We start from the raw sequence: 12620 nt of genomic DNA on the forward strand, positions 1-12620 counted from the left end.
TGCAGGCTCAGTAGTTGTGGCTCACTGGCTTAGTTGCTCTGCAGCATGTGCGATCTTCCCAGACCAGGGCTTGAACCCATGTCCCCTGAATTGGCAGGCGGATTCTTAACCACTGGGCCACCAGTGAAGTCCCCTCCTTTAGTATTAAATAGATACTTTCTAGTGTATCATCTTAATTTCCTTGCTGTTAACTTTGACATGTTTTTGAGTTATTTTTTCCTTTGGGTATTAAAATGAACGTTTTTAACTCAAAACAATGTAGTTCCAATTAACACCAACTGAATTTCAGTAAGATGCAAAAATTAGATAAGCTAGATGAAATAGACAAATTCCTAGAAAGACACAAACTACTGAATTTAACTCAAGAAGAAACAGAAAATCTCAACACAGCAATAACAAGTAGAGATACTGAATTAGTAAACAACATCTACCCACAAGAAAAAGCCCAAGACCAGAGGGATTCACTGAATTCTATGGAATATTTAAAGAATTAACACCACAAAAATTAGAAGACTAGACACTTATCAACTCATTATATGAGGCCAATATTATCCTGATACCAAAACCAAAGACAACACAAGAAAACTACAGAACAATATCCCTTAGGAATACAGACAAAAAAATGCTCACTAAATAGTAGCAAAGTGAATTCAGCAGCATATAAAAAGGAAGCATATACAAAGACCAAGTGAGATTTATCCCAGGAAGGCAAGGTTTTTTAACATCCAAAATATCAATTAACATAATATACCACACCAATAGAATAAAAAACAAAAACCACATGATCATCTCAATAGATGCAGACAGAAACATTTGACAAAATGCTTTAATGAAAAAACACCAAACAGGGACTTCCCTGGCAGTCCAGTGGTTAAGACTCTGAACTTCCACTGCAGGGGGCATAGGTTCCATCCCTGGGTCAGGGATGTAGTATCCCGTGTGCCTCGAGGCGCAACCAAAGCCAAACCAAACCCATCACACACACACACACACAGAGAGAGAGACACACACACACACAGAGACACACACACAAACTAACTAGGAAACCCCCCGCAATGTGAATGTGAAATATAACTATAAAAAACCCACAGCTGGGCTTCCCTGGTGGCGCAGTGGTTGAGAACCTGCCTGCCTATGCAGGGGACACGGGTTCATGCCCTGGTCCGGGAAGATCCCACATGCCGCACAGCGGCTGGGCCCGTGAGCCATGGCCGCTGAGCCTGTGCGTCCAGAGCCTGTGCTCCGCAACGGGAGAGGCCACAACAGTGAGAGATCCGCGTACCACCAAAAAAACAAAACAAAAACAAAAACAAAAACCACAGCTAACATCATAGTTAATTCTGAAACACTGGATACTTTCCTCCTAAATCAGGAACAAGATAAGGCTGTCTGCTCTCACCATGTCTATCCAACTTTAGACTGGAGGTTCATGACTTGTACAAAATACCTAACAATAAGCATAACAAAAGTGCAAACATCACTGAAAGAAATTAGAGCCCTAAAGAAATGGGTAAATATCTCAGATTCATGAATTGGAAGGCTTTATATTGTTAAAATGGCACTATCCCCCCAAATGATCTAAAGATTCTACATAATCCTTATCAAAATCTCACTGGGCTATGTAATTTATTTGCAGAAATTGACAAGATGACCCTAAAATTCTTATGAAAATTCAAGGAACGCAGAATGACCAAAACAATCTTGAAAAAGTAGAGCAAAGTTGGAGAACTCACACTTCCCAATTTTAAAAGTTACTAAAAAGCGACAGTAATCAAGACAGTGTGGTACTGGCATAAGGACAGACAAGATCAATGGAACAGAACTAAGAGCCCAAAAATAAACTCATATATTATGTGTAACTGATCTTTTAGAAGACAATTCCACAGGGACAGACCAGTCTCTTCAACAAATGGTGTTAGGACAAATCAATATTCACATGCAAAACTATGCATTTGGGACCCTGTCTCACACCACATACAAAAAAATTAACTCAAACAGATCTCATACATATTTTATGCAGTATATATAGTACTTTGGACTTAAAAACCACTGGATTACCTTAGATGATATCACTTTTAATCATTCAACCCCTTTTCCTCAAGTCAACAATTATCCATTCAATCCAATTCCAATATTAAACAGTAATTTTCAAGCATGCTCTTCTTACCCTGCACAAGCTTGTAAACAGGCCAACATTGTCGCCAGAGTTTCTGGAGGAAGTTGAGCACTTTTGGGCTGATCTTTCTCTGGTGCAAGTCCACCCAAAATAGAAGGACACCGTCTCTTTAAAAAAGTCATACAAGCCTGGATAAAAGGCTCCTGGAAAAGAAAAAGTCTCTCTGTATTTGAAATTCATCATTAATTGCTTTCAGATAAGACTAAAGCACTACGACTAAAATCCAGAATACAATAACATCTTCATTGCCACTTTCTTAAGCTATCTTGACCATCAAAAATTAAAAGCAGTAATAAACAGACAAATCCTTACTCCATGCTCTCGAATTTTATCTGTGAGCCACTTGTCAAGTTTGAGGTATTCACGACGTGAAGCAAGTGCAGCAAGGTCAATAACAAAGGCAAATGGAGTACCATTTAGCAGCATTGACAAGGCCTAAAGAAAAAGGATATTAGAAACTACGAGTCAAGCAACTGAGTGACTTTTCTGTCCTATTTTCTGTTTCCAGTTTTTATTTTCACAAACAAGTAAATAAAACATACTGCTAGTATTTTCTTAGTCATAATTTTTTAAACAGCTTAGCAGAAATCAATGGTAACACTTGTCCCTACTTAAAATAAAATCACATTTCAAAGACAAACACATGACTTTACCTTCAAAATAAACTTTACCCTGTGTTTTTTCAAATAATTTAACCTAAAGCAAAGCAAAACACAAAAGCGTGAAAAATTATCCTTACCCATTTTAAAAAATCTAAACTCAGGCTTACTCTAACCTAAGTACAACTACAACACCATTACCACTGATCAAAGACATCAAGAATCAGACTATTTGTCAAAAGACCCTGTTAATGCTAATGAAATCTGCCAAAGGGTTGAAAGCCAACCAGTTTCTCCAAAAATTGTATCTCACAGATTACATCTGAGGTCAATTATCACTTGCTTTAAAACAGACTTACAAATATCAAAGAAGACCAAACAAAATTCAGTGAAATGTAAATGAAAACATTTTTACATTTCTAAAACCACTCTTCTTCCAATCTCTTTTTACATACAAGGAATAATTCTAAATCTCAACCATTCTAGCTAAGAGTTAGTTACATGTGAATTATTCCTAAAGCACCTATGTTACATAAAAATGTTATTTTTTATCATTAATAAAAAAAAACCGTTAATCTGTCCCTCCAAGCTCACCTTCAAGTCTTGGGCCACATCAAGTATTCGAGACAATTTGGCCTGGTCATACTGCTCCCCTCGCATGTACCATTCTGCCATTGCATGCATGATAAGTTGGCGGATTGAGGGAGACTGTCCCTAAGAAAAGAAAAAGGAGGGTTAAATAGCAATACTACTGACCATTTTGATAGGCTGTTGCAAATGCTTTTGCAAATGCTGATTTTACTTGTATTTATGTAAAACTGAGGTGTATCAGTGCAGACAACAAAGCTCAAACCTCAAGCATTGATTACAGTGACTTTTTTTTTTTGTGGGAAAGCAGTTTTTTCCATATTTCCCAAATGAAGCCTACCCCAAAACCCTGGGGTCATACAGTCACATACAACAAATTTATTTGTCCCATAAAAGTCTGCCTATACATTTGCAAAGCTGAAATATGATGAGAATATGAGGATGCATCAAATTTATATGATCCCTTAAATTAAATCACAAATCACTGGCCTATAAAAACAAAACAGTTTAAGGTAATCATCTCTCATGCTGCAAAGGGTAGTATTTTATCAGTATTTCTGGGACTAGAGTTTGTACATTCTAAATCTAGCTATTTTCACAAATGATCATGCTCATTTTTTGTAATTATTCAATTTCTTTTTTTAGCAGTAAACAGCCTGTCTTTGAAGACTGATCTAAAGGTGTGCAGCTGAATGGTAATTTAGAAAATGTTTCTCACAGAAGCAACAGCAAGGCAATTACTATCACTGTCTAAATCACTTTCCAGTAACTGTCTTAGACTGACAGAAAGTCCTAGCGAAACAAGTATCTAACCAGGAGTGGCGATACAAGTCCTTCCACTCTGCCCTTTCCACCTCACAGATGTGGTGAGAAGAGCCTAAGAATGTCTGGGCTACAAACTTTTGGTTAAATGTTTGATAAACATTACTGTCTATCATGTGATTTGAGTCTCTAGAAATGGAGTTGGTCTGACTGAAAGGCATGCAACCAAGGCTAATGTTTTTCATTTATAAAGTCTTACCTGAATTTTTAAAAGCACTTGTTTATAACAAACTATAGCAGGAATATCTTAAAAAGGGAAGGGGCACTTGATATAAAGGGGAAGATGACTGCTTTTTCTTAAAGCTTCTACATATATCTTTATTTAAAATGTAGGCTATGGGGGGGGAGGAATCAATGGACAAAAGAGTATCTGTCAAATACATTCTACCAAATTGGCAAGGGGTGGGGCAGGAGCACAAGGGCTTGAAATCTCAGCAGGAACCAAAATAAAATTTGAATGCTGGATTTGGATAAAACAAAATTATGTCAATTAAACTGTTTTATGATCTTCTTCCATTTACTGTTAAAAAGTGAAATGAGAACCTTCTGGTTCTATGATAAATGATTAAGCTCTTTACTGCTATCGAAAGGATACTGGTACACTAGCAATACAGACCTTTCATAATACTGATTTTTTTTTAATTGTCTTGCCTCCTTGCTCTTTCAAGTTTTATACTTTAATACCCACATGATGCTAAAAGATAAAGTAAGTTTTACAGAAGTGTGACTTTTTCAGAGTGTCAAAATTCCAAGATTGACAATTGCACTAGGTGAACATCATCAAAAGAATGTCAATTATGCAGAAATAGAATCACAGATGTAGAAAACAAACTTGCAGTTACCAAGGGGGGAAGGGGAGATTGGGATTCACATATACACACTACTATGTATAAAACTGATAACTAATGAGAATCTACTGTACAAAAACTCTACTCAATGCTCTGTGGTGACCTAAATGGGAAGGAAATCTAAAAAAGAGTGGATAGGAAACTGATAACTAATGAGAATCTACTGTACAAAAACTCTACTCAATGCTCTGTGGTGACCTAAATGGGAAGGAAATCTAAAAAAGCGTGGATAGGGCTTCCCTGGTGGCACAGTGGTTAAGAATCCGCCTGCCAATGCAGGGGACACGGGTTTGAGCCCTGGTCTGGGAAGATTCCACATGCTGTGGAGTAACTAAGCCTGTGCGCCACAACTACTGAGCCTGTGCTCTGAAGCCCGTGAGCCACAACTACTGAGCCCGCGTGCTGCCACTACTGAAGCCCGCGCACCTAGAGCCTGTGCTCCGCAGGAAGAGAAGCCACAGCAATGAGAAGCCCACGCACCACAACCAAGAGTAACCACCTCTCACCCCAACTACAGAAAGCCCACGCGCAGCAACAAAGACCCAACGCAGCCAAAAATTAAAATAAATTTAAAAAAATAAAAAATAAAAGAGTGGATATATGTATACATATAACTGATTGACTTTGCTGCACAGCAGAAACTAACACAACACTGTAAAGCAACTATACTCCAATAAAAATTAATAAAAAAAAGAAATGTTGGGACTTCCCTGGTGGTCCAGTGGTTAGGACTCCATGCTCCCAATGCTGGGGGCCTGGGTTTGATCCCTGGTCAGGGAACTAGATCCCCCAATGCCACAACTAAGACCCTGCATGCCACAACTAAAGATCCCACATGCCGCAACTTAAACCTGGCACAGCCAAATTAAAAAAAAGAAAGAAAGAATGTCCATTATGGGGTGGGGGGAGATAAACTGGAAGACTGGGATTCATGTATACACTACTATATATAAAACAGATAACTAATAAGGACCTATTGTATAGCACAGGGAACTCTACTCAGTACTCTGTAATGGCCTATATGGAAAATGAATCTGAAAAAGAGTGGATACATGTATATGTAATAACAGATTCACTTTGCTATACATCTGAAACTAACACAACATTGTAAATCAACTATATCTCAATTAAAAAAAAAAAATGTCAGTTATTAAGACAAAGAAATGGTCATATCTTACCTGCCCATGCCATGCATAGTGCAAAATTATAGCTGAGTTAGGGTGGTTTCCAAGGAAAATTGGCATCAGAGTGGAGATGAGTTCATGGCGCAAGGTGTGCCAGGAGGTGTTGATTTGTAGTAAGGCCAATACCAGCATGTCTGGACAGTGTTTGATAGGGAAGCTGAAGAGTTGTTTGACTTGCTCATATTGCCCTACCTCTGCGAGCCTCAGCAGAGATTCAATCAAATCCAAGCTCTTCCTAACAAGAATGGAAGTAAGATACTCTATCAATGAAAATCTAAGTACACAAAATTCATTTTCCAGATAAGTGATACCAGTTATCAAGACAAAACCAAGTTGCTGTCATCTTTTAATATTTGAAAAACATTTAAATTGGTGCTGTTCATCTCAAATATATAATGCTGGTATGCTTTCACTAATTTCAAAGGCAGTCCAAATTAAGAGAATACATGATGAAGGACAGCAGACACGACTGACCATGTGCATAACCATGGACAGCCTTACCAAAGAGTTACCATCAAAAACTTTTGTGATTAGAGTGCAAAATAAAAACAAATAATAGAAGTTTAGAAACAGTCAAAAATCCAATACAAATATAGATATAATTACACACAAGAAAAATTCTACATAAAAATACAGCCTGACACAACACTGTAAATCAACTATACTTCAATTAAAAAAAAAAAAAAAAAAAAGGCAGCTCAAACACTGACTTTGGTAACACCAAGATTTTACTTAGGTGCACAATGCCCCCTATGAATTATTCTTGCCCCAAGAAGCTAAATGTGGTTGACTTCAATCAAGCCTCAAGGTTTTGCTACCCTTAGTCCATGAAAACTATGGGGATAGGGATCAAATTAAAACACCATGAGGAAATAGATACCCCATACCACAGGGTAGACTATAGGATAACTGATCCTACTTCTCCATTAAATCGATGGCCAAGAATGATATTTAAGAAAAAAAAAAAGAAGGAGAAGAAAGACTTAACAGCATAAAAGAAACTATGTAGACCTTGTTTGGACTCTCAATCATACAAACTGTTAAAAAGCATTCTTGAGACAATTAGGGAAACCTGAATATATAGCTACATTAAGGAATTATTAAATGTATATGACATTTCAATTTTATAAAATGGAAAGAGGCCTTTATCTGTTAAAATAAAATAAAAAGAAGACATACTGCCGTACACATCAGACTTAAGAGGAGAAAAAAAAAAACCAATCCTGTACATCCAATGTTGGCTAGCACCTGGGGAAAGGACACACTTCAGAACAAACCACTGCTTCAGTCAATCTTTCAGAACAAGGATCAGCAAACTACATCCACAAGCCAAATCTCACCCACTGCCTATTTTTGTAAATACTGTTTTGTTGGAACAGAGCCACACACATATTTACACTGTGCTACAATTAAAGAGTTAAGTAGTGGCTACAGAGACCATCTGGCCTGCAAAGCCCTTTACAGGAAGTTTACCATCCTTTGTTTTATAAGATGTGTCCCAGTGGAGTATGCTTGGAAAAAATGGAAGAAACATTATGAAGTAGATGTCTCTGGGGACCAATCCAGTCCATGCCCCCTCTGCATAGCTGTGGGTGTATTGTAACAGTGATGGAAGTACTTTTACCATCCTTATCTCACATCCCAGGGAGGAGTTAGTTCCAGAAGAAACCAACTGAGCCAGTCAGATTCTCCAGCAGAAATCTTGAGTTGAAACTCAGAGAAAATAGATAATTCAGCTTAAAGTTTTAGATTTCATGCGTTGGGGCTTCCCTGGTGGCACAGTGGTTGAGGGTCCGCCTGCCAATGCAGGGGACACAGGTACGTGCCCCGGTCTGGGAAGATCCCACATGCCGTGGAGTGGCTGGGCCCGTGAGCCATGGCCGCTGAGCCTGTGCGTCCGGAGCCTGTGCTCTGCAACGGGAGAGGCCACGGCAGTGAGAGGCCCACATACCACAAAAAATGAATAAATAAATAAATAGATTTCATGCGTTGGCCATTTTGAGCCACTTACAAAAAAAGCAAGCAAGCAAATCTACAGAGAGAAGAAAGGGATTTAACATTAAGGGAGAAGTAAAAACCTCCTTCTAACATTTGATTGTTACAGAAAATAGACAATGGCAGACATTACAAGAGGAAAGATGTATCTAGTGATAAGGAGACTAAATATAGATTTTCATCCACCAACACCCTACTATATAAAAATTTAGGTTAAGTAGGCTTACTAAAAATACTGTTTCGTTTAAACCTTTTAACTATGTAGTTGGCTCACTATTAATCTTATAATTCAAAACAGTATAAGTGACCCTTTCAAGAAAAGCTAGATGAAGAGTGTTTACCATGTGGCAATTTCTCGATTGTCATCCTCTGGTGGTGCTTTCAGAATATCAGTGGCAACAGTATGACATGGGTAGTCGGCAAAACAGAAGATCTCTGGATTTATAAGGGAATGCTGAATGAAGGAGAGCTGGAACAAGAGAAAAAAGTCCTTACTATCATAAATGACTGTGAATGTTATAAAAATGTGAAACATTTTCACTAGGCTAATCTCAATTTTAATTCATTCTCAGAATGAAATTTCCCTTTAAAATCTTAATTATTTGATCTTTCAAAACCACAGACAAGTCAGACAAATGAAAGGTGCATGGTGAGGTGACCTTGGAGACAAACATCATTAAACCACTGGGAAAACAGTTTGATTGCTACACTTCAGCTGAGTCTGACTGGTACTAAACTATAATAATGTTTCTTCAAAATTTATCAGTCTCTGCTTTTCTGAGCAATGCAAAACAAATTCTACATTAAAAGAATATTTTAATCAACGGACAGACGGCACTATCTAAGCCATGATTCTTTGTCTCTTCTATAGCTAAACATCATTCACTTACCTGGCCTTCTGCATGTTTCCAAGGTCTGTATATGAGGTCTACAGGGAACACTTCCATACCCAGACCCCTCTGAATGCCATACACTACATTATGAAGTCCTTTACTATCACGAATTTGAAATCCAGGATGGTCCAGTTCGTAAGTTACTTCCTTGAAATTCAAACTTGGGTTCTAAAAAAGAAAAGCATTTCAGAGTTTAATGAAAAGGGACTTCCTTGGTGGTGCAGTGGTTAAGAACCCGCCTGCCAATGCAGGTGACACAGGTTCGATCTCTGGTCCGGGAAGATCCCACATGCTGTGGAGCAACTAAGCCCATACACCACAATTACTGAGCCCACGAGCCACAACTACTGAAGCCTGCGCACCACAACTACTGAGCCCACGTGCAGCAACTACTGAAGCCTGCGCACTCTAGGACCCTCGTGCCGCAACTACTGAAGCCCACGCGGCTAGAGCCTGTGTTCCGTAACAAGAGAAGCCCGCGCACCGCAACAAAGAGTAGCCCCCGCTCTCTGAAACTAGAGAAAGCCCACGCACAGCAACGAAGAACCAACGCAGCCAAAAAAAAAGGTTAATGAACAGAAGTGTACATATTTTGATTGCTTTATCCAAAGAGCCATATTAAATCTGAAATTCAATCAAGATGGTCTAATTATAGACTCAAAATCATCTAAATCTTTCTGGCATTTCCAAAGAGACTTGGAAAGGTAAATTCTTAATATTCAAAATAAACTGGTTCTACTAGCAAGCTACTCCAAGTTACCTTTCCGTTCACAACATACTTGTGAATACGTGAGTACGTAAAGGGGAATTCTCTTCCCCTACTTTAGTCCAACGAACACTCCCATCCCAATATGGCAAATAGATAATGCTTCACTTAGTGCCTCGTCTTTACAGTAAGATTCCACTACCTTGGAACAAAGTTGCAAAGATAAATCAATTATCCCAAATATCAATCTTAATTAACAAGGACTTCCCAGGTGGTGCAGTGGTTAAGAATCCTCTGGCCAATGCAGGGGACATGGGGGTTTCATCCCTGGTCCAGGAGGATCCCACATGCCGCGGAGCAACTAAGCCCGTGCGCCACAACTACTGAGACTGTGCTCTAGAGCCCACGAGCCACAACTACTGAGCCCACGAGCCACAACTACTGAAGCCCGCGCGCCTAGAGCCTGTGCTCCACAACAAGAGAAGACATCGCAATGAGAAGCCCGTGCACCGCAACGAAGAGTAGCCCCCACTCGCCGCAACTAGAGAAAGCCCGTGCGCAGCAATGAAGACCCAATGCAGCCAAAAATAAATAAATATATTTATTTTTTTAAAAAGTCTTAATTAACTAAAGATCTCCCCTAAAAGCATCCCAATGTATGCATCAGGAAAAGTGGTCTAGATTCTTTATGTCAAAATGACTAAAAATTCCATTCAAAAATGTTTTATGAAAAGGTATTCATAAAGCAGTATGAGATTCCTTAAAGAAACACAAAGCAAAGGAAACATATTTAGAGAAGATAATTTACCAAACACTCTGCACCAAGCATTAAGAATATTTTGTGCTTGGGACTTCCTGGGCGGTCCAGTGGTTAAGACCCTGAGCTCCCGATGCCGGGGGCACAAGTTCGATCCCTGGTCGGGGAACTAAAACCCCGCATGCTGCACAGCGCGGCCAAAAAGAAAAAGGGGAAAGAAAAAAAAGAAGAATATTTTGTGCTTGAAAGAAAAAAAGGCTGTGCACACTTCATAATTAAATCTCCAACCAAAGCGTTATGTCCAGTTTACTTTTGCTCTAAGGTGACACCTTTCAATCCATGAAGACTTTAATGCTTGCTTTGTATATGGTACAAAGAATAAACGTCAGTTGGGGTATTCACTCTAAGACAACAATGGCATTTATAGGTAACATTTTTTTTTCTAAAATTTGTTTCAAGGACTGACTGTGACAGAATAAAACCATAAATATACTATTAAACAGCATTATCCTAGAGAGAGTTAAGTCTGGTAAATCCACAGGCGTGCCCCTATGGTTTCCTCCTCCCATCCTTGGAAGTAAATCAGAAAAATTATTAACCCAATGTGTATCTGAAATTGTCCTCTGTTCCCTTTCTACAAAAAACTGTACATAAACTCAAACATACAAGAAAAAGGAAGAAGAAAGAAAAGAGATTACTAATTCAACTATTCAAATCTACAGTGAAGGCGTTCAATTTATAGCCTTCGCACTCTCTGAAATCAAAACATAGGTTCAGATAACATGGAAAACTGTCCTTGTCTGCAATTTTTAAAAAAATTTTTTCAATAGTGCAATAAAGTACAAAGATGAAACTGAGGGAAAAGCACGTTTTCATATTTGCAAGACAACCACAGGTTAAAAACACATTAGTAGGGACTTCCCTGGTGGTACAGTGGTTAAGAGTCTGCCTGCCAATGCAGGGGACACGGGTTTGAGCCCTGGTCCGGGAAGATCCCACATGCCACAGAGCAACTAAGCCCGTGCGCCACAGCTACTGAAGCCCGCACGCCTAGAGCCCATGCTCCGCAACAAGAGAAGCCACCACAATGAGAAGCCTGTGCACCGCAAAGAAGAGTAACCCCTGTTTGCCGCAACTAGAGAAAGCTCGTGCGAAGCAACGAAGACAAAAATAAATTAATTACTTTTTTAAAAATTAAAAAAGCAAAAAACCAAACCAATTAGTAACTGGTTATCCTTAAGTGCTAAAACTGTGGTTTTATTTTGCTTTTCTTCCTTTTCACTTTCTAAGTTTTCTGCCATGATCACGTGTTATTTTTTTCCCCTCCTCTATAACTAAAGAGTAGGTCTGAACACCATAAACCCATCTACTGTTAAAAAAAAAAAAAAAGAAAACCCACTGATGCTGTTAGTAGTAAGGTCACACAGAGAACAGTATGATTCCCTGTTACTCAATTTTACTTATAAGTTACAAATGTAGAAAACTAAAAATGAGAAATAGGATAGACAAATGACCTGACACCTTATCAAGAATGTTATGGAAGTATGTATTTGTAGTCTTTAGTGTTACATTTTGTTCCTTGACATTTTATGAACAAGACTGAAAACATTACATCTTGATCTTGACTCCACTGTACTCTCACTGACTAAATTTCATCACTCCCTTTTAATAACTAGAAGTTTCACTTTTTTATGTTTTATTTTAACAGTTCAACATTTTAGGAGAGGTACGTTGTTTATTTGGGGACCAATTATTTAGTTTGTGGATATTTCAGAAGTGGAAGTAGTAAGATAAGTATGGATTTTTATTATCCCTATAATAATATCCCATAAACAAGGTTGGCAGGGTTTTTGTTGCACCTTCCAGAAAACATTCAGAAGTCTTCCTTTCTCCTCGATAATTCCTCATACAATCATTACTTTGTAACAAACTCATCCTCCCCAAAAAACCACATACTAACAACCTACCAAATCACCTCAGCAGTGCTACTCAGAATTGCATAGCAACAATTCATTATGAACAAAGCTAGAGTGTGATTGCATACTATTTCCA

General features: G+C 38.5%; 1 protein-coding gene across 10 annotated transcripts in view; it reads right to left on the reverse strand.

The window, feature by feature from the left end:
• Nucleotides 1–12620, reverse strand: part of CNOT1 (CCR4-NOT transcription complex subunit 1) — a 99102-nt gene that overhangs the window by 46106 nt on the left and 40376 nt on the right. For all 10 annotated transcript variants that reach the window (XR_008615539.1, XR_008615538.1, XM_007112831.4 and 7 more), the window contains exons 11-16: nucleotides 9103–9273; nucleotides 8554–8681; nucleotides 6212–6452; nucleotides 3370–3489; nucleotides 2489–2611; nucleotides 2168–2319 (exon numbers count right to left, since the gene is read on the reverse strand). Coding sequence is in view for 8 of the 10 variants with exons in the window: in XM_007112831.4 (XP_007112893.1) it covers nucleotides 2168–2319; nucleotides 2489–2611; nucleotides 3370–3489; nucleotides 6212–6452; nucleotides 8554–8681; nucleotides 9103–9273 (935 nt within the window). In the remaining 2 variants the exon portion in view is untranslated. The remainder of the gene's footprint in view (nucleotides 1–2167; nucleotides 2320–2488; nucleotides 2612–3369; nucleotides 3490–6211; nucleotides 6453–8553; nucleotides 8682–9102; nucleotides 9274–12620) is intronic.

Source organism: Physeter macrocephalus, chromosome 17, assembly GCF_002837175.3.
Source record: "Physeter macrocephalus isolate SW-GA chromosome 17, ASM283717v5, whole genome shotgun sequence".
NCBI classification, from domain to species: Eukaryota; Metazoa; Chordata; class Mammalia; order Artiodactyla; family Physeteridae; genus Physeter; species Physeter macrocephalus.